The sequence below is a fragment of the Tamandua tetradactyla genome, chromosome 16, assembly GCF_023851605.1.
Source record: "Tamandua tetradactyla isolate mTamTet1 chromosome 16, mTamTet1.pri, whole genome shotgun sequence".
In the NCBI taxonomy this organism is placed as follows: Eukaryota; Metazoa; Chordata; class Mammalia; order Pilosa; family Myrmecophagidae; genus Tamandua; species Tamandua tetradactyla.
The window spans coordinates 29,257,132-29,278,488 of NC_135342.1; the positions used below are offsets into that span (position 1 = coordinate 29,257,132).

General features: G+C 38.5%; 1 protein-coding gene and 1 pseudogene across 1 annotated transcript in view; one reads left to right on the forward strand and one right to left on the reverse strand.

The window, feature by feature from the left end:
- LOC143660061 (uncharacterized) overlaps positions 1-4,408 on the reverse strand; it is a 57,876-nt gene extending 53,468 nt beyond the window's left edge. Inside the window, 2 exon segments of the mRNA XM_077133457.1 lie at positions 3,491-3,586; positions 4,320-4,408. Of these exon segments, the coding sequence (XP_076989572.1) occupies positions 3,491-3,499 (9 nt within the window). The 5' untranslated portion in view covers positions 3,500-3,586; positions 4,320-4,408.
- Positions 4,409-8,604: 4,196 nt separating this feature from the next.
- On the forward strand, positions 8,605-9,486 carry LOC143658386 (mitochondrial import inner membrane translocase subunit TIM14 pseudogene; annotated as a pseudogene).
- The last annotated feature ends 11,871 nt before the right edge of the window (positions 9,487-21,357 follow it).

Genomic DNA, 21,357 nt, shown 5'->3' on the forward strand with positions numbered 1-21,357 from the left:
CTATGAATTTGCATATTCTCATTATTTCGAATAAGTGGAATCATACAATATGTCCTTTTGTGTCTGACTTATTTCACTCAACATGATGTTTTCATGGTTCACCCATGCTATAGTATGAATCAAAATGTTATTCATTTTTACAGCTGAATAATACTCCATTGTATATACCATATTTTGTTTATCCATTCATCCACTGATGGACATCTGGGTTGTTTCCACCTTTTCACTATTGTGAATAACACTGCTATGAACAATGGTGTACAAATGATTTCAATTCTTTTGGGTATATACTGAGAAGGGGGATTGCCATAATATGGTGGTTGCTTCTCACTTTTTGAGGAATTGCCAAACTTTCTTCTAGAGCAGCTGTATTATTTTACATTACCAAAGTTTTTTTCTCCCATAACCTTCATGCCTTGCTACTGAAGTGTGTCAACTGTCCTTCCTTCTTGCTATTAGTGTCATAGAACTGTCCTTCCTTCTTGCTACTGGTGTCATACAACTGTTTCTCCTTCATCTCTAAAATCTAAAGTCATCTTTTCATCAGATTATAATATTCAATACTTCTGTCTGTTGTATTAATTTGTTGACATCCAGATTTCTGCCCCTCAGTAGTTTTAGGTGCTGGCTCAGTGTCCCTATTTCCAGCATTATTCCCATCTTAATTCTCCCGTGATTTCAAATAACCACATACCTATTTCTTCTAACATCCTGGCCTCCCAGCAACTTGACCTCCTCTACTTCAATGATTTGTCTTTCTTTCAAAGATTAGAAAGAAGATTAACTTCCTTTCCATGTTATTACCCTCTACCCTATCATATGCAATAAATGCAACATCTCCAAAACAGCAATTTCAAGTATCCTTCTCAATCATCAACAATACATTGATACTCTTTCCACTTGTCCCTCTCCTTCTCTCTTTATCCCACTTAAATTCCATGCTCAACAAGTCACTCAACTTCAAAATCACTCCCAACATGAACTCCCTTTATCCTCTCATTTTATACTTGCTTATTCAAGTCTGAATTTTAGATGAATTCAACTCTTTACCTACTCTCTTGTTGCATCTAAGTAACTGAATGTGGCTAGAGAAAAATCATCAGTATTGATGGTAGGTTTTAATTTATATATTTTCTTTCATCAATATTTCAGAACTAAAGAACAATATTCAGAAGTCTTGCTTCTTCCCCTCTTGTTCATTTTATCTCCTTCCTCCTGCTCTCTATAAGGAAACACTTTTATAACTTTTTGTATGTTCTCCCAGTGCTTTTATGCAAATACAAATGAATATGGATATATTATTTTCCAAACTTTTCCACAAAAGGTAATATACTGTAATATATGCAGTTATGTACTTGATTTATTTACCTTTTGAATTAAAGAGATCTTACAATATCAGTGGCTAATGATTTCCTTATTTTTTACAGTGACATATCATTCCCTTTTTTGTATTTATGAACATTTGATTGTTTTCAACCTTTTGCTATTACAATGGACTAACGAATAATCCTGTAAATACACTAAAACCAACTTAACCTAAGTGACAAATATCCCCCACTCAACCATAGTATTATAAGACACAGTGTTTTCCAGTGCACAAGGAGCATTCAAAAAAGTAGCACATATTTTGGCCCATGAAATAAAACTCAATAAATTTAAAAGGACTGAAATCATGAAGTATGTTCTCTGAGCACAAGAGAATTAAATTAAAAATGAATAAATAGATATTATTTGAAGAAGAAATCATAAGGGAAACAATCTAAAAAAAGAAGAGAAAATTAAACTCAAAGTATATAGAAGGAAGGAAAGAATAAATAAGACCAATAATCCATGAAATAGAACAAGAACAAACTAGAGAAAAATCAAAACCAACAGCTGGTCTCAAAAAAGATCAACACCATTGATAAACCTCTCAATATAATGATCATTATAAGAAGACATAAATTACCAATACCAGCTGTTGAATTAAAGAAGGGATATCACTACAGATCTTACAGGCATTAAAAAAGAAAAAAGGGGAATATTATGAATAACTTTATGCCAATAAATCTGACATCTAAGGTGAAATGAACAAATTCCTTGAAGTATACAAATTATCTTAACTGATTTAAGAAATTTAAAAACCTAAAGAGACCTACACCTATTAAAGAAATTAAATTGTTAATTAAAAATCTCTATTTCTATCTCTGTTACAATAAATTACCACAAAATGCAGTAGCTTAAAACAACATATATTTATTATTTTACAATTCTGTAGGTTTAAAGTCCAATACAGTTTACTACACTAAAAATCAAGGTATCAGCAGGACTGTGTTCCTTTCAAGAGGGTCTAGGGGACAATCTGTTACTCTTTGCCTTTTCCAGTTTCTAGAGGCCACTCACATTCTTGGCTCATGACTCCCTTCTACCATCTTCAAAGCCAGTAACATTGCATCTGTCTGACCATTGTTTCATCCTTATAGCTCCCTCTGACTCTGACTCTATGGATTCCTTCTTCCATTTTTAAAAACTGTGATGACATTGCACCCACCTGATAATCCAGCATAATCTCCACTATCTCAAGATCCTTCCTTAATGCTATAATATGGCCCAAATTTTAGTGTTTTCTTTTAGACGCTACTTGCCTGATACAATTCATCCATACTTTTATTTTATTTATTTTTTATTTTTGTACTATCGTTTCTTTCTGAGAGAAAGGTCCTTCAACATGTGGAAGTGGAAGATCATTAGGTAACTTGCTAACTTAAGAAGGCCACATCTTGGTATACTTATAATCATGCAGCCCAGAGGGAGAGTTTATTTTTAAATTTTCAAATCAAGTGTCTGGTGTATAGAGCAGAGAGTTGGGTTTTTCTCTGGTATTCAACCTGAAAGTCTTTTTCTTTTAATAGGTGAGTTAAAGTACCATGCATCTATTGGTAAGACACATATTTGGTCTTTAGTCTTATTTTATCATGTAATTATTGTTAATTCTTCATTCTGTCCTTTTTATATATGTATCAAGTCTTGTCCTATATAATTTAGTTATTTATTTTCTAAATCACTCACTATTAATTAAGTTCTACAAGGGAAGGTTTTGTGACTTTTGTGTGACTTTCTTTGCATTGATTTAATCCTAGCCACCTAGAAGGGTGTCACATAGTAGGTACTTGAAAAATATGTTAAATCACCTCATCAAACCAAAGTTCTCTTAAGAGAAATACTAATATTTCCCTTAAAATAATATTAGTTCTTTTATTTCCACATTCCTGGCAGAAGGTTGAACATATGGGAGATGAGAAATTATTTACTGAATGAGTATATGAACACTGGAGAAAAGAGCAAAAAGGAAAGGCCCGAAATTTTGGCACCATTACTTAATCATTCACTAGTAGATTATTGTATGATTCTCAGATAGGTAACAATGCCAGGATAAAGAATGCAAATATTCCTATGATCTTTAGGAAAAATAAGGACTATTTCAACTAGTAGCAAGAAAACACAAACTTACATGGGCCATGGCTCTTTTTTTATTTAGAACGAAACGTATTTATTAGTCCTCTTCTGGCTTCCAGATTAGAAGAAACTCAGTCCAAAGAAGTTGTTGCTGGGTGAGAGAGGGATAAGGAAAGAAATGAAATAATCTTGCCCAAAATACTAATTTAGAATGACTACTTTTTCTCCTTCCTGTCTCCTACCCTCACTCCCCATACAAATTAGAGGGAAACTGACAAATGCCAGCCTTACTCAAAACTACTAGGGAACTTGCCATAGCAAGATGGATTCAATAAAGATAGGGCCCAGGCTCCTCAGCATCAGGGATTTAGGCCTGACCAGTGCCCCAATTCCATGATAAAATGGATCCCAGACAGGGCTGCCCTCCGATTTTCAGCGAATTAAGAGAAAAAAAGTAAAAGAAAATTATGAGAATAAAGGATCATGGAACTAGAAAACTCATCCAGATGACCCAATGTATGTATAACTGGAATTTCAAAAATAGAGGCTAAAAATGCAAATGGAAGAGAAGCTTTTTGTTGCATGAATCTACAGCTAGCCACTCTGAAGTGTATCCCTACAGCTGACCACTTTCGCGTGTGTGTGGGCCTGAGTGTAATGGTTTTTGTTAATTTGCTTTTCTTTTGTAAGTCTAAGGGGACCTACACAATAGCCACCCACAATCATGATAACAAGTCACATAGAAATTCCATTCACACAAATGGTCACAAACGCAATCGCACTGCCACAAATGCACAACATGTCGCTGTCACATAACAAACTGCAACACACGAATTCAGGAAACAAACTTCAGTCTCATCGCGCACACTCATCCCACAACCCACCCTTCCTTGGGATGCTCCCGCAATTACAGGTCTGACATCCCGATGCTCAAGTTTCTGGCCCTGGAACTTCAGCGTTCCTCACCATCAGCCTCCTCAGGAAGGGATCGGGTCCAAATTCTGATCTGGGTTCCAAGGGGAACCTCACGCCAAGCCAAGTCTTCTCGCCAAATCTGAGGACGCCCTCACCGGCCCCTCACGCCAGACCATTCAACCGACGCTCTAACGGAAGCAATTTTGGATAGCGGTGCCTTCTGGGAAACGTAGTCCGAGAAGGAAGCGCTTCGGCATCCAGCTCCTTGAGTCTTCCGCCAGGCTTCGGGGGCTGGAGAGACATTATAACCTCCTCGGACTGGTTTCCACCACCGAGACCCGATTTGAAATTTGGATTCCGGCACCTCGAATTCCTCTAAGGACCGATCTCGGGCCTAGCACAAAGACTACCCCTACTCCCTCGAGGTGGCGGTGCGCCACCCTAGGAGTTACCCTAGGAGACTAAGACCTCTGAAAAGTTTTGATATGAGGGATGTTTCGAGTGAATCCGTATGTGCGCGTGTCCGAGAGTAAGCCCCATCAAGAGAGAGAGGGTGAAGGTGATACCGACTAGGAGAGTGTCGTGTGTGAGGAGGTTTGTGTGAAACAGTTTTGAGACCTCCTTGTCTGTGCACATATCCGCGTAGTTTGGGCCACACGCTCCATTATTGTGGTTGGAAATAATGTGATGTGTTTTAAGTGTGAGAGGCGGCTTGAGCGTGATTGCGCAGGTCTGGGGAGGACTCCTGCAACTGCTCTCGCCGTTATCTTGTGACGTGCTGTGTGTCGCAATTTATGCAGGGTACAAGTGTGACTAGCGGGCAGGTAGGCTTCGTGGTGGGTGACGCGAGTCCACAAGTGAGTTGGATCAGTGAAAGGAACTGACTGCTGAGCTGGATGAACCACAGATCCCTTGAGCAGGGCAGACTTGCCCTGAGCTTCCGACGTATGAACGGAAGCAGTATGAGATGACTTTGTGTGTCTGTTTTTGAGGGACCAGGGCTAATGAGAGGGATGGAAATTAGTACAGATTACCTGCCAGAAGGGACAAATCTAGCATAAAGAATTTTAACCTAGCAGAAAGACCAGAAGCCGGATCTCTAAGTATGATATGTGGAAATGCTGTTATTTGTGAGAACAACCGTTTCTTTGTTTCGATTCTTGGTCATGTGTGTGAGATGGTTTACATTTGAGACTGTCACTGGGTAGAGGACGGTGAGTCTTGTGACTGTACCCAAGAGTGTGGATGAAATGTGAATAGGGCAGGTAATTATACTGTTAATGGCATTGAGGTTGATGTGTGTGTTTTAACTATGATTCATGGGACATATATGTGCGTAGATATTTGATAAATGTATTTTTGTGTGTGTTTGGATGTGATTTATGAGAGAAGATGAGAAGAGACTGTGATATCAGGAAAGTGTGTATTTGTGAGATTATGAGGTGGTACCCACTTTAACCCTCACTTTCCTTATCTTAAGCTTCCCAAAGCATCACTTTTACTTGAAATTTTGGGAGATTTTTTTAAAATAAGAATAATTTAAAACATGATTTTAAAAATAGAAATTGGTAATTTATTGTGATAAAGAGTGTAAAATTACCATGAAAACACATTTTCATGAGCCACTGTGGCCCACCCGCTTTGGTGGACTTTGAGAAAGATTGAGAAGCAGAGAACTAAAGAAGTAGCTTTATTCTTTGAAAAGATATCCATGTATTTTGGTTCAGGGAGCTAAGACTTGAACAGTTAATATTTTGGGGGTCTTACTCATTATTCTTATATCCCGAATGACAATGCTTTTACTCAAAAGAGTTCAAGGAACTTATTTAACCTTCTCTGTTTGTCTGTGCTACAGCGTTAGAATCCAGATCTCTATACTCTTAATTTTGTCCAATTTCTTACAAACCACATGCATGTCCTCTATGATATAATAAAGCCATTATCTTCTGTATACAAAGATAATTTTTCCAGTACAATCACTACATTGTCTGTGCTTAAAAAGCAAAGTTATAAATGCACATGGTTAAAAATAATAAATTATTCTTGCCTGCCATGCCAGAGACCTCGGTTTGATTCCTGGAGCCTGCCTATGGCAAAAAACAAAAAAAGTAAAAAGAATCAATTATTCTACAAGACTTACTATACTAGATAGCCATCTTATTATGTTCTTTTCCAGTTCCGGGAGAAATACTTTAAACTGTTAGGCCTGTTACCTTTGATAGTCACATGAGTCAAAACCTTAAACTATTACCTCTTGATGTTCTAATTTTAGGTATCACTTATGATTTCCTACTATAAGATATAACCACTTAGCTTTCTTTATCACATTCTTCTCTAACTTCATTGTTGTCCCCACATCCCTCCACATATACTTTATCTCACCCATTGTTTTCGTTTCCTAGGCTGCTGAAAGCAGATTCCTTGAAATAGTTTCAGTTCAAACGATGAGAATGAATTAGCTTACAGTTGAGGCTAGGATAATGTACAAATAAAGGCATCATTAAGGCAATGCTTTCTTCTTGAAGACCAGCAATCTTTGGCTCCTCTGTCACATGGCAAGGCACATGGTGGGGCTTGTGCTGTTCTCTCCCTTCTCTTCTGGGTTTCGTTGCTTTCAGCTTCATGTTTCCATGTCTTCCTCTCTGTATTCATCCTGTTTATAAAGCACCCCATTAAGAGGATTAAGACCCATCATGCATGAATGAGGTGGTCACACCTTGACTAAAGTAGACTCATCAAAGGGTCCTACTTACAGACCCACAGGAATGGATTAAAATTAAGAACATTGTGTTCTGGGTACATACAGTTTCAAACCACCACACCCATCCTCCTAATATATCATGAAGTTAAGTGTCTAAATTATTAGGATTATTTAAACATTCTTCACAACTGAGGTATATATTGTACTATGTATATATTTCCTTTCATGTAAAAGGCTGTGCTTCTGGAGTTATATTTATCTTTATTTACTTAGTTTCTGTGCACCTGTCACCAGTTCATCCCCTAAATCTGGAATAAGTGTATTTTCCTCTCAGTATGTCCAAAATATTTGAGCTAGTTTTATCAATTTCACCAATGGGTCATTTTTCCTGAAGCCCTTGGCTTTTTTACAGTCTAGACTAACTGTTCTTTATGCCTGATGCTTAGCTCTTTTCTTGGACTCTCTTCATTATCATCCTGGGAATTTGCTTCTCTTCTCAGTTGGGTCCCCTGTTTTCTGAATTGCCTATCTTCCTCTTATTTGGGTTAGTCCTTCATTTTGGTAGGGAACATTCTCCATTAGCTTCCTGAAAAGTGTATATGGCAGGTTAATTTCTTGAGACCTAGTATGCCTAAAAATGTTTTGTTTTTTCTACTCACCTGCTGGATTGATAAATAAATGGTCTGGGAATAGAAATCTAGGTTGGGATTACTGAGATTTTAGCATTCGTTGTTCCACTGCATTCTTATTTCCTATGCTTTTATTAATAAATCTAATACTCTTTTGATTCTTGATCATTTTTGTTACCTATCTTTGGACTTCTTAACTTTGTTTCCTATCCTGAAGTTTCATGATGATGTATTTTGGTGAGATTCAATTTTCATTCATTTTCCTTTGATCTTGGGAAATGCCACTATTGCTTTGAAAACTTCCATTTTTCTGTCACCTTTTTTCTAGAACTCTTATTCAGTATTGGACTTCCTATACTGATCCATTATTTTGTTATTTCTATTACTTGTTCAGTCCTATTTTCCATTTCTTTGTGTTTTTATACACCTCTGAGAGAATTCCTTAATTTTATCTGCTGAAATTTTTGTTTTTATTATTATTTGTTTAAATTTCCAAAGGCTCTCTCTTTTTGTAACATCCTTTTTTATAACATCCTTTCTTGTTTTGTGAATGCAATACCCTCTGTCTCCAAGGATATTAATAATAGGATTTTTAAAAATTTCCTTTCTTCTATACTATCTCCATTTCCTTTTTTTTGTTTGTTTTATTTTAGTCTTTGTTTTTTTTTATGCTGGAGGTTTTCTTAAAGTAATTCTTCACTGCTTGCTTTATAATTAAGAGTAGCTCAAAAAGAAAAAAAATTAATTAATTAAAAAAAAATGTAGCTCAATAAAAGGCTGACTGAAAGCCATTTGCATTTGAGCATTGTTTCCTGAGCTGAGGGCTTCACAGATCTGTTTCACCAGGGAAACCCTAAATGTCAGTTTCTTTCTGGACTGTTCACATTCCCAGAGAAAAATCTTCTATTCTTTTACTTGGAAGATATGGGTCTGACTCACAGTGTTCTAGGAGCTGAATGTACTGAGTACTCAGTGTTTCTCTTTTCCCAAGTCTTCATTGTAATTTTCAGTTTGGTAATTGTATTAGTTTCCCATTGCTGCTGTAAAAATTACTTCAAATTTAGTGAGTTAAGTAATACACATTTATTATCTTACATTTCTGTAGGTCAGAAGTTCAACACAGTCTCACTAAACTGAATTCAGGCAGTTAAATTCAGAGCTGCTTTCCTTTCTGTAGGCTGTATGGGAGAATCTGTTTCCTTGCCTTTTCCAATTTCTAGAGTCTGCCTGAATTTTTCGGCTTGTGGCCCCTTCTGCCATTTTCAAAGCCAGCAATGGTAGGCTAAATCCTTCTCACTCTCATATATTCTTCTGCTTCTCTTTTCCATACTTAAGGACTCTTGTGTTTACAGTAGGCCCACCCAGATAATCTAGCATAATCTACCTATTTTAAAGTCAAATGATTTTATGACAGTTTTCTGTTCTAGCTTCGTGGCTTGTCACTGATATTGTTCTGCTTGGGCAGTTTGCAGTTGCTGGAGACCAGTACAGTGATAGCAGTTGGACTGACCATTGTAGCTGCAGGATTTGCGGGCCTTTTGTTTTGCAAGCCATGAAGCCTATGGACTGCAAGTAAAACAAGTTTTTCAGTCTTCTAAAATCTGCCTTCAGTGGTGGTTATTACAGAAGTGGGAAACAGCATTAATACCAGTTGTTAGCCTGACTGCCAATAAAGGAAGAATAACAGATGCTCATCAATGAATTATGCTCTTAAATCACCCAGACAAGGGAGGATTTCCTTATTTAGCAACCAAAATCAATGACACTAAAGATTTACTGGAAGGTCAAGCTAAAAAAATGAAGTAAATGCATGATGCAAATTTTAAGTTCATGTTAGTTTATGTATATAATTAAAACTTTTTATAATAAAATGCCTCAAAGCTGTAATTTTAAGAAAAAAAAAGTCAGATGCTCAGCAGCCTTAATTCAATCTGCAACCTTAATTCTCCTTAACCACGTAAGATAACCTAATGACAGGTTTTAAGGATTGGAATGTGGACATATTTGGAGGGCATTATTCTGCTTAAACAGAGTTGTCCTGCTTTAAGCTGTGAATGCTGTCTTCGAATCCAGAGTTCCTCTAATTCTCCCTCCCCAGAGATGTTGGAGATTGAGTCATTTCTCCTACAAAAGATATGTTTATACAATAATTTTTTTAAAGACGTGTTTAAGTCCTAATCCCCAGTTCTATAGGTGTGAACCCATTTGTAAATAGGAACTTTAAAGATTCTATTAAAGAGTGGCCAAACTGAATGATAGTAGGCCTTAATCCAGTAAGGCTTAAGTCTTTGAAAGGAAAGGAAACATGGGAGGAGAAGCCAGAGGAGAGAGAAGCCATCATGTGATAGAAGCCATGATCCATCTGTAAGCCAAAAAACATTAAGAAATTGCTGACAAGCTTATCACTGGAACATTACAGATTCCAGGAGAAAGCATAGCCTGGCGATACCTTGATATTGGACTTCTAGTTTCCAAAACTTTGAGACTTTAAGTGAACCCGTTTGTGTATTTGTCATACCTGGCTATGTTAGTTTGAAAGTTGCTGGAATGTGATATACCATAACTGCGACTAGGATGGCAATTCCAGGGTATAAAGTGACCTGGGAGGGTCTTCTACACCACATAGGGAAGCCCTGGTTGCAAAAGTGAAGAACTGAGGCTCAGAGAACTGGAGACCATCCAGCTAGTGCAAACAGCCTAAAGCACCCCTTTCAAAACGGAAGCCCAGAACTGTCAGGAGTGCACAGACAGGGAGACGGGGACTAGAAAATAAGCCAAGCTGCCTTGCTTGAATGCTCTATCCTTACATGTACTGCCCCTGGCCCACAACTCCTCCACACCCCACACATTTTAACCCTGTGCCCTGTCCGCATGTCCCTACCCCACATCCCAACCTGTGTGCACACAGGCCTACCCCAGCCTGCCCCACATCTCCTGGGTAAGTGCAGTCTAGCCTCCAGAGACCTGCGAACCTGTGCCCATCCCCTTCACCTCCACTTTCCCCACCTTGTCCCCTGCAGGCGGTTGCTGGTACCTCCAGGCTGCATGCACACACCTTCATACCCGGGCCACACTTGCACCCAGCCCATACAGTTGTGCGATCCCACCCCACCCCACCTCCAGCCCTCGTATATGTACTTCAGTTGAAGGCCCTCCCAGATCCATTTATATGCTCATCCCTGCCTTGTCCCCTAAACCCATACACACCAGTGCCCTGCCCCACAGACACACACATGTGTACAGCCACATTCTCCCCGCCAAGTGCCCATGCATCCATGCACAGACCTCTTGACCCCTGCACCCTATTCTTCTGCCCTACACATGTGCACACCGTTGTCCCAACACCCTGCACAAGCGACCTCCCATACCTGGCAGGTGCTCACATGCACATCAGTATACATAGCTTCCCCTGTATACGCCTGCACCCCTACCCCAACCCCCCACACTTGAGCACCTGTGCCAGGGCTCCACCCACCTGACATTACCCACCCCTGACCCACATCCTACAAGTCTCATGACCTGTGCCCTGCCCCTACACATACATCCACATCCCACGCCCCACCCCCCTGCACAAGGACACACCTGTGCCCTGCCCTCCTGGTTCCCAGATCTCTGTGCCACCTACCCCACAACAATACCATGCATGACCCCCACGCTTCATGCACCCACCCACATCCTGCCTGTACACTAGCTCCCGTGCATCCCCACTTAGCCATTCCATCTGCCTCCTGCTGCGCCCTCCTCTCTGTCCCCCACGCCGCACCCTGCTCCTGTGCACCAAGGCTTGCCTGAGCTGCAACCCACCTCCACAGCCCCTGCACCACACCTCCGCAAACCCAATGCCCCATGCCCCAGGCCCACAGGCACCAGTGTAGCATCCCTGAACATTCCTTGTACCTATGCTAAAGCCCATCACTAGACTGTTGTGCCCCGTATCCTCCTCCACATCCATCCTGCAAATATGATACTTTAGACTACTATAGGAAATCAACTTCCAAAGTAACCTTATCAAGATATTTACATGCGTCAAAAGCAACAGAAGATCAGTAGGCATATCAAGATGCAAGCAGATATAGCTCATCCTAATGACCAAATTAAAACACTAGAGGAGAGACAGACTTTGGAACAACCAATCAAAGACACTCATATAATTTTACTAAGTAAAGTCAATGAGATGGCTAATAACATAAAGGAGATCAAGAAGACACTAGAAGAGCATAAAGAAGAATTTGAAAGAATAAATAGAAAAATAGCAGATATCACAGAGATTAAAAATGTGGTAAACCAAATAAAAAATATACTAAAGACAAACAACAGGTTTAAAGGTGCACAAAGTGAACAAGAGGACAGGACATCTGAATTTGAATGCACAAAACAGCACATGGCAAAAACCATGGAAAAATTTGAATTGGATCTCAGGGAAATGAACAAAATAAAGTGCACAAACATAAGAATCATCGATGTCCCAGAAGGAGAAGAGAAAGGTAAAGAGCTAGGAAGATATAGTTGAGGCTATAATGGGGGAAACCTTCCAATCCTTATAAAGGATATAATATGCAAATAAAAGAAGTTCAACAAACTGCAAATAGAAAAAATCCAAATAGGCCTTCCCAAGACACGTACTAATCACTCTGTCAAATTTTGAAGAGAAGCAGAAAATCCAGAAAGTGGCAAGAGGAAAACAATCTACTACATAAAAGAAAAATCATATAAGACTGAGTTTGAACTACTCAGCTGGCACTGTGGAGGTGAGAATGCAATGGTGTGATAAATTCAAGACCCTGAAAGAGAAAGATGTCCACCCAAGAACTCTATACCCAGCAAAACTGTCCTTCAAAACTGAGGGAAAGAGCAAAATTTTCAAAGTCAAATGCTGAAAGAATTTGTCAGCAGGAGCTGGCCCTACAAGAAGCACTAGGGGGAGCTCTGGTGGAAGGTATAGAATTGAAGAGTACCAGTAGAGGTAACGTAAAGGATAAAATGAGAAAAGTGAAAATAATATATATATAGATCTGACAAATAAAATCCAAAGGATAAGATGGTGGATTCAAGAAACGCTTTTACAGTAATAACTTTGAATGTTAATAGACTAAACTTAATTAAAAGTTATAGATTGGCAGAATGGTTTAAGAAACATAACCCAGCCAAATGCTGCTTACAAGAGACTCATTTTAGACACAAGGATACAAATAGATTGAAAGTGAAAGGATGGAAAAAGATCTTCCATGCAAGCTATAACCAAAACTAATATCAGATAAAATAGGCTTTAAATGTAAAGACACCTTAAGACACAGAGAAGGACACTATACATTAATAAAAAGGACAGTTCACCAAGAAGAAATAATGATCATAAATGTTTATGCTCCCAATCAAGAAGCTCCAAAGTACATGAGACAGACATTGGCAAAACTGAAGGGAGTGACAGATCTTTCAACAATGAGAGTAAGAGACTTCAATACACCACTCTCCCCTATAAATACAACAACAAGACAGAGGATCAGCAAGGAAATAGAGAACTTAAAACAATTTGATAAATGAATTAGGCCTAACAGACATATCCAAGTAATTATACCCCAAAACACCAAGATATATTCTTCTCTAGTGCTCATGAAACATTTTTCAGGATATGTTCCTATTTTGTAAAACAGGTCTTTTATCAATTTAAAAACACTGAAAATATTCAGCGCATTTTCTCTGATCACAGTGGAATGAAGCTGGAAATCAATAACTGCAAAACAATGAAAACTTTCACAAATGTATAGAGGTTAAATAAAACACTTTAAAAAACCAGTGGGTCAAAGAAGAAATTGGTGGCTATCTGGAGACAAATGAAAATGAGAATACAACATACTAAAATGTATGGGATGCAGCAAAGTCTGTGCTGAGAGAGAAATGTATTGCCCTAAATGCCTATATTAAAAAAGAAAAAGGAGCAAAAATTGAGGACTTAACTGCTCACCTAAAGGAACAAGAGAAAATACAGCAAACTAACCACAAAGCAAATAGCAGAGTTAAATGAATGGGAGAACAATAGAAAATATCAAAAAACCAAAAGTTGATTCTTTGAGAAAATCAACAAAATCAATGGTCCACTAGCAAGGCTGATGAAAAAAAGAGAGAGGACACAAATAAAGAAAATCAGAAATGAGAAGAGGTGCGTTACCACAGACCTTGAAGAAATTTTTTTTTTTAATCATAAGAGGAAACTATGAACAACTATATGCCAACAAACTGGACAACACAGGTTAAATGAACAAATTCCTGGAAACAAATGAACAAGCTACACTGACTCAGAAGACATAGAAGATCTCAATAAACTAACCACAAGTAAAGAGATCCAATTGTTCATCAAAAATGTTCCTACAAAGTCAAGTCCAGGACCAGATGGCTTCACAGGGGAATTTTATCAAACATTCCAAAAAGAACTAAAATCAATCCTGCTTGAACTTGTCCAAAAAAATTGAGGTAAAAGGAACACTACCTAACTCATTTTATGAAGCTAACATTACTTCCAAAACTAGGTAAAGATACTACAAGAAAGGAAAAGTACAGGCCCATTTCCCTAATTGACATGGATGCAAAACTTCTCAACAAAATACTAGCAAATCAAATCCAACAACACATTAAAGGAATTATACACCACCACCACCAAATGGAGTTTATACCAGGAATGCAAGGATGATACAACAGAAGAAAATCAATTAATGTAACATACCACATTAACAAATCAAAGGGGAAAAAATCACTTGATCATCTTGATTGATGCTGAAAAAGCATTAGACAAAATTCAACATCCTTTTCTGATTAAAACACTACAAAAGATAGGAACCAAAGGTACCATCCTCAATATAAAGGGCATATATGAAAAACTGACAGCCAGCATCATACTCAATGGAGAGAGACTCAAAGCATTCCCCCTAAAATTGGGAATGAGACAAGGATGCCCTCTGTCACCACTATTATTCAACATTGTACTAGAAGTTCTCACTAGAGTAAACAGGCAGGAAAAAAGAAATAAAAGGTATACAAATTGGGAAGTGTTTTAGTCTGCCAAAGCTGCCAGAATGCAATACACCAGAGATGGATTCGCTTTTAATAAAGGGGGATTTATTTAGTTAAAAACATATAGTTCTTCAGAAGAAAGGCAGCTAGCTTTTAACTGCGGTTCTTTCTTATAAGGGAAGGCACAGGGTGATCTCTGCTGGCCTTCTCTCCAGGCCTCTGGGTTCCAACAACTTTCCCCAGGGTGATTCCTTTCTGCATCTACAAAGGCCTGGGCTGAGCTGAGTGCTGAGATGAGGTATGCTGAGCTGCTTGAGCTGTGCTGCATTGAGCTCTCCCATTTAAGCATCCAGCCAATTAAATCAAACATCATTCATTGCAGCAGGCATGCCTCCTAGCCAATTGCAGATATAGTCAGTGACAGATGAGCTTCACATGCCATTAGCTCATGTCCACAGCAACAGAACTAGACACCTTCACCTGGCCAAGTTACCACCTGAACCTAACTACCACAGGAAGGAAGAAATAAAATTTTCATTATTTGTAGATAGCATACTATACTTGGAAAATCCTGAGAAATCTATAAAAAAGTTACTTGAGCTAATAAATTCAGCAAGATGGCAGGATATAAAATTAATGTCCAAAACTCAGTAATGTTTCTATACACAAGCAATGACCTAACTGAGGAGTCAACGAATGGAAAAAGTCCATTCAAAATAGCAACTAAAAGAATCAAGTATCTAGGAATGAACTTAACTAGGGATGTAAAGGACTTGTACACAGAAAACTACATAACACTGCTAAAAGAAATCAAATAAGTTCCCTGCTCATGGGCAGGAAGGTTAAATATAATTAAGATGTCAATTCTACCCACATTTGATCTACAGATTCAACACAGTAACACTCAAAATTCCAACAACCAACTTCAAAGACTTGGAAAAACTAGTTACCAAATTATCTTGAAGGGAAAGGGACCCCAAATAGCTAAAAGCATCCTAAAGAAAAAGAAGAATGAAGTGTGGGGATTAATACTTCCTGATTTTAAAACTTATAAGGCCACAGTGGTCAAAATGGCATGATACTGGCACAAAGAAGTATTGATCAAATGGAATTGAATCAAGAGCACAGAAAGTAATCCCCAAATCTATGGTCAACTGATCTTCAAGAAGGTTCTCAAATCCAATGAATTAGGGGCGGGGCATGGCTCAGTGGCAGAATTCTCACCTGCCATGCCTGAGATTCAGCTTTGATTCCTATTGCCTGCCCATGAAAAAGAAAGAAAAGAAAAAAAACATCTAATGAACTGGGACAAAATAGTCTATTCAATAAGTGGGCATGGGGGAACTGAATATCAATAGCCAAAAGAATGACCTTACACCCAATACAAAAATTAACTCAAAGTGTATCAAACACCTAAATACAAGACCCAGTACCATAAGTTCTAGGAAAAAATGTATGGCAACATCTTCAAGAACTAGTAATTACTTACCTAGTAATTACTCACCTAGTAATAGGAGGCAGCTTCCTAAACTTTACACCCAAAGCACAAGCAACAGAAGAAGAAGAAGAAGAAAAAAGACAAATGGGAACTCCTCAAAATCAAATACTTTTGTGCCTCAAAAGACTTTGTCAAAAAGGTGAAGAGACAGCCAACTCAATGGGAGAAAATATTTGGAAATCACACATCAGATAAATGTTTGTTATCCTCTATACATAAAAAAACCATAAAACTCAATAACAAAAGAACAAACATCCCAATTATAAAGTTGGCTAAAGATATGAATAGGGGTTTTTCTGAAGAGAAAAGGGCTAAAAAACACACGAAGAGATGCTCAGTTTCATTAGCTATAAGGGAACAGCAGATCAAGACTACAGGGATATACAGTGAGATACCCCCTCACACCTATAAGAATGGCTGCTATTAAGCAAACAGCAAACTACAGATGTTGGAGAGGATGTGGAGAAATTGGGACACTTATGCACTGCTGGTGGGAATGTAAAATGGTATAGCCACTATGGAAGATGGTCTGGCGGTTCCTTAGGAAACTAAATATTGAGTTGCCCTATGACCCAACAATAGCACTACTTGGTATATACCCAGTAGAGCCACTATGGAAGACAGTTTGGCAGTTCCTAAGAAAAGTAAATATTGAGTGGCCCTATGACCCAGCAATATCATTACTCAGTATATAACCCAAAGAGCAACAGCAGTGACACAGAGAGACATTTGCATTCTGGGATGTTCATAGGATCATTATTCATAATTGCCAAAAGATGGAAACAATCCAAGTCCCTATCAACAGACGAGTGGATTAAGAAAATGTGGTGTTTACATATGATAGAATATTATGCAACAGTAAGAAGAAATGACGCCCTGAATCACATGGCGAGATAGATTAGCCTGAGGATATAATACTGAGTGAAATAAGCCATACACAAAAGGATAGATACTGTGTGATTCCACTTTTATGCCCACGGTAAAGGTAAAATCAGAGGCTTATAATACAGAATATAGGGAACTAGATATACATGAAAGGTAGTGATAGGTGAACAGGTAGCTAATGAAGTTGAACTCAAATGTAAGGGAATAGATAAAAGTGAAGGCAGTTCACTAGTGGGTCTATGAATAATATTAACATTGAAGGTGAACATGATTGAAAGGGGTTGTATAGACCTATGTGTCCCACTGATTAACATAACATAACATAATATAAATAAGTTATTGCAAGAACTACTTCAAAGGTAGGAGTCTTGTTCAAAGAGTATATGCATTTGGGATATAGAGGGAAAGCTGCTATTGCATGCTATGGGCTATGTTCAACAGGAAAACATCAACAGTACCACAGCAACAGCAAGGGTAGATAATGAGGGTAGGAACAAGGTTAAGGGGATGTTTAGATTTTCTATTTGGTGAGAGGGTGTTTATTGGTTTTTCTTTCTCTTGGGAACAGTGAAATTATCTAAAATTGACAGTGTTGATGGACTGTTAACTTTTTATGTACATGATGCATAGTGAATGGAGGTAGCTAAAGGATGCCTTGACTGAGAAAAAGATTGTGAATGATGGTATATACATATGATCAAATATTGTGCTGCTACAAAAAAAGAACAAAGATGTGAGGCATGCAACATTGTGAATGAACCTGTGGGACATTTGGTGAAGTAAAATAAGCTAAAAACAAAAGAGCAATTATTGTATGGTCTCATTTAGAAAATACTTATAAGAAAACAGGGGCCTAGATTTTAAGTACTTATTGTAGTCACATTTAGCCCAGAGTGGTAATTATTATTCCTGGATTTTAAGAGGCTGTTTTATATATGTACAACCTGGTGTTTAGATTTAAGAACAAGCCAATCAGATCGGGATTAAGGTAATTTAGAATGCAGGGGTAAGAAAGACATTATCTATATTTTAGAACTCATCTACTCTTTGAGACCAAAGGAAGAAAGGTTTATTTTGTCCAGAACCTAAATCTTCTGTAGGATATAATATAACAGCCTGTCTGGATAGATCATTTAAGCAATCCAAACACAGGGAGCCCAGAATAAGAATGAGGACCTTTAATCCTGTATAGCTTAATATAATGCCTGGATACATCCTAGAGTATATTGAGCAGATAATCAAAAGTATTGCCAAAGTCCCTTGAGGGATGGGAGAAAATATATAGAACTATTGAACTTTACCATCAGGGAATCCGCTGATACTGTGTCAAACTTTAGGAACACCCAGATCAATAGACCAAGCCCTTAATCTTGAGGCTTACTCTTGTGAAGCTTATGTATTAGTAGAGAAGCTTAGCCTACCTGTAGGTGTGCCTAAGAGTTATTTCTGGAGGACCTCTTCTATTACTCAGATGTGGCCTCACTCTCTCTAAGCCCAACTTTGCAAGTGAAATCATTGCCTTCTCCCTATATGGGACATGACATCCAGGCGTGAAAGTCTCTCTGGTGGCGTGCAAGATGACTCCCAGGGATGAGTCCAGCCCTGGCACCACAGGATTGACAATTCCATCCTGACCAAAAGGGGAAAAGAAGTGTAACTAATAAAGTATCAGAGTTTTGGGCCAAGATGGTGGCTTAGCAATGTGCATGACTTAGTTCAACCTCCAGAACAGCTACTGAATAACCAGAAACTACAGAACAGCTCCTAGGGCCATGTCAGTGACCAGACACACCATGTACCCCAGTCTGGACCAGCTGGACTGGCTGCGAGCCTCCCCAGAACTGTGAGTTCCCCAAGCCGTGCTGTCCAGCACCCCTCCCCCACAGGCTGCTTCCCAGAGGGGAAAGGAAAAAGACATTACCAGCAGTAGGGGCTGAACACAACCAAATGCCAATTGTGGAATTAATTAATAAATTCTGACTACTAAAATTAAGCCCCCACCTCAGGCAAACCTGGTCAAAGTGGAGGTTGCACATTTTTGTCCCAGGGTCAAGGGGGCAGGGCTTATGGAAAAAGAAACAGAGGTTTTTGTGGCTGTGTTTCTACAAAAGCTTGACTGCCTTTGGATACAGCAGCAGGACGTCTCAGGCTGCAACTGCACCAGGCACAGGCAGAAACAAGCTAGTTTGAGAGTCTGTCTGGAGCCCATGCCTTCCCCAGGGGAGGGGTAAAGTCCAACTCAGGTGGAATCCCTCCCTGAAGGAAGTCAGACACCAGGGCTTGGTAATTTGAAGCCATTAAAACCAGCCTACAACCTCTCCTCTGTCTCCACCATGCCCCCAGCAGGGAGAGTCTGCCAAAGTTAAAGGCACCGCATCATCTTATGCTGATGGGACCTGCAGGCAGACAAGTGCCACATACTGGGCAGGATAAGAAAAACAGAGTCCAGAGACTTCACAGGAAAGTCTTTCAACCTGCTGTGTCTCACCCTCAGAGAAAACTGACACAGGAGACTCTTTCCTCCTGATAGGAGGCCAGTTTGGTCTGGGAAAATCTGGCTGGGGTCTATAATACCTAAGTAAACCCTCGTAAGGGTGGAGGGGAAAAGGTACCATTCAGGCAGGGCAAGAAACAAGAAAACAAGAACTGAAAAATTCTCTGTTAAACAAAACTTAAGCTAGAGGTCCAGAAAAAGCTGAACTGAATGTCAAAGAACAGATAGACAACAAATTCATCCAGCAAGAAAACCCCAGGTAAAAGAAGTGAAAGCAATCTCCAGAATAAACTAATTAGGGTAATTAAATGCCTAGACACCAGCAAAAAATAATAAAAATCACACTAGGAAAATTGAAGATATGGCCCAGTCAAAGGAACAAACCAACAACGCAGATGAGATACAGGAGTTGAAACAACTAAATCAGAATATACAAACAGGCATGGAAAACGTTATCAAAAACCAAATCAATGAATTGAGGGAGGATATAAAGAAGGCAAGGAATGAACAAAAAGAAGAAATCAAAAGTCTGAAAAAACAAACAACAAAACTTATGGGAATGAAAGGCACAGTAGAACAGATGAAAAAACAATGGAAACTACAATGGTAGACTTTGAGAGGCAGAACATAGGACTGTGTCCCCAGTCTTGGGGTTTGTTCATATGAAACTTAACCCCACAAAGGATAGGTCAAGCCTACTTAAATTAGGCCTAAGAGTCATCTCCGAGAGAACCTCTTTTGTTGCCCAGATGTGGCTTCTCTCTCCAACCCAAACAACAAGCAAATTCACCACCCTCCCCATGGCTATGTGGGACATGACTCCCAGAAGTGTGGACCTTCCTGGCAACATGGGACAGATATCCTAGAATGAGTTGTGACTCAGCATCAAGGGATTAAGAAAACCTTCTCAACCAAAAGGGGTAAGAGCGAAATGAGACAAAATAAAGTGTCAAAGGCTGAGAGTTTCCAAACAGAGTCGTGAGGTTATCCTGGAGGTTACTCTTACGCATTAAATAGATATCACCTTGTTATTCAAGGTGTAATGGAGAGGCTGGAGGGAACTGCCTGAAAATGTAAAGCTGTGTTCCAGTAGCCATGTTTCTTGAAGATGATTGTATAATGATATAGCTATATCATTATATATATAAAATAATGATATAATGTGAAAACCTTGCATTTGATGCTCTTTTTATCTTCTTTATCAACAGATGAGTAAAACATATGGAATAAAAGTAAATAATAGGGGAACAACTTTTAAAATAAATTTAGATTGAAATGCTAGTGAGCAATGAAAGGGAGGGGTAAGGCGAATGGTATGTATGTATTTTCTCTGTTGTCTTTTTATTTCTTTTTCTGAATTAATGCAAATGTTCTAAGAAATTATCATGATGATGAATATGCATCTATGTGATGATGTGAATTACTGATTATATATGTAGAACAGAATTATATGTTAAGAATGTTTGTGTTATATTTTTTTAAAAACTTAAAAATTAATAAAATTATAATGGAAAAGCAAAGGAACTATAATTGCTAAAACAATATTGAAAGAGAAGAAAATAAAGTGGAAGGAATCAGTCTACCTGATTTCAAGACTTATTATGTAACTACAGTAATCTATATATATGGTTTTGGCAGATGGACAGACATAATTCAGTGTAACAAAAGAAAGAACCCAGAAATAGACCAATAGAAATATGACCATATGTTTTTGTTTGTTTTTAACAAAGACGGAAAAGCATTTCAAGAAAAAATAGTCTTTTCAAGAAAAGTTTCTGGTGCAACTGGACAAATAAAT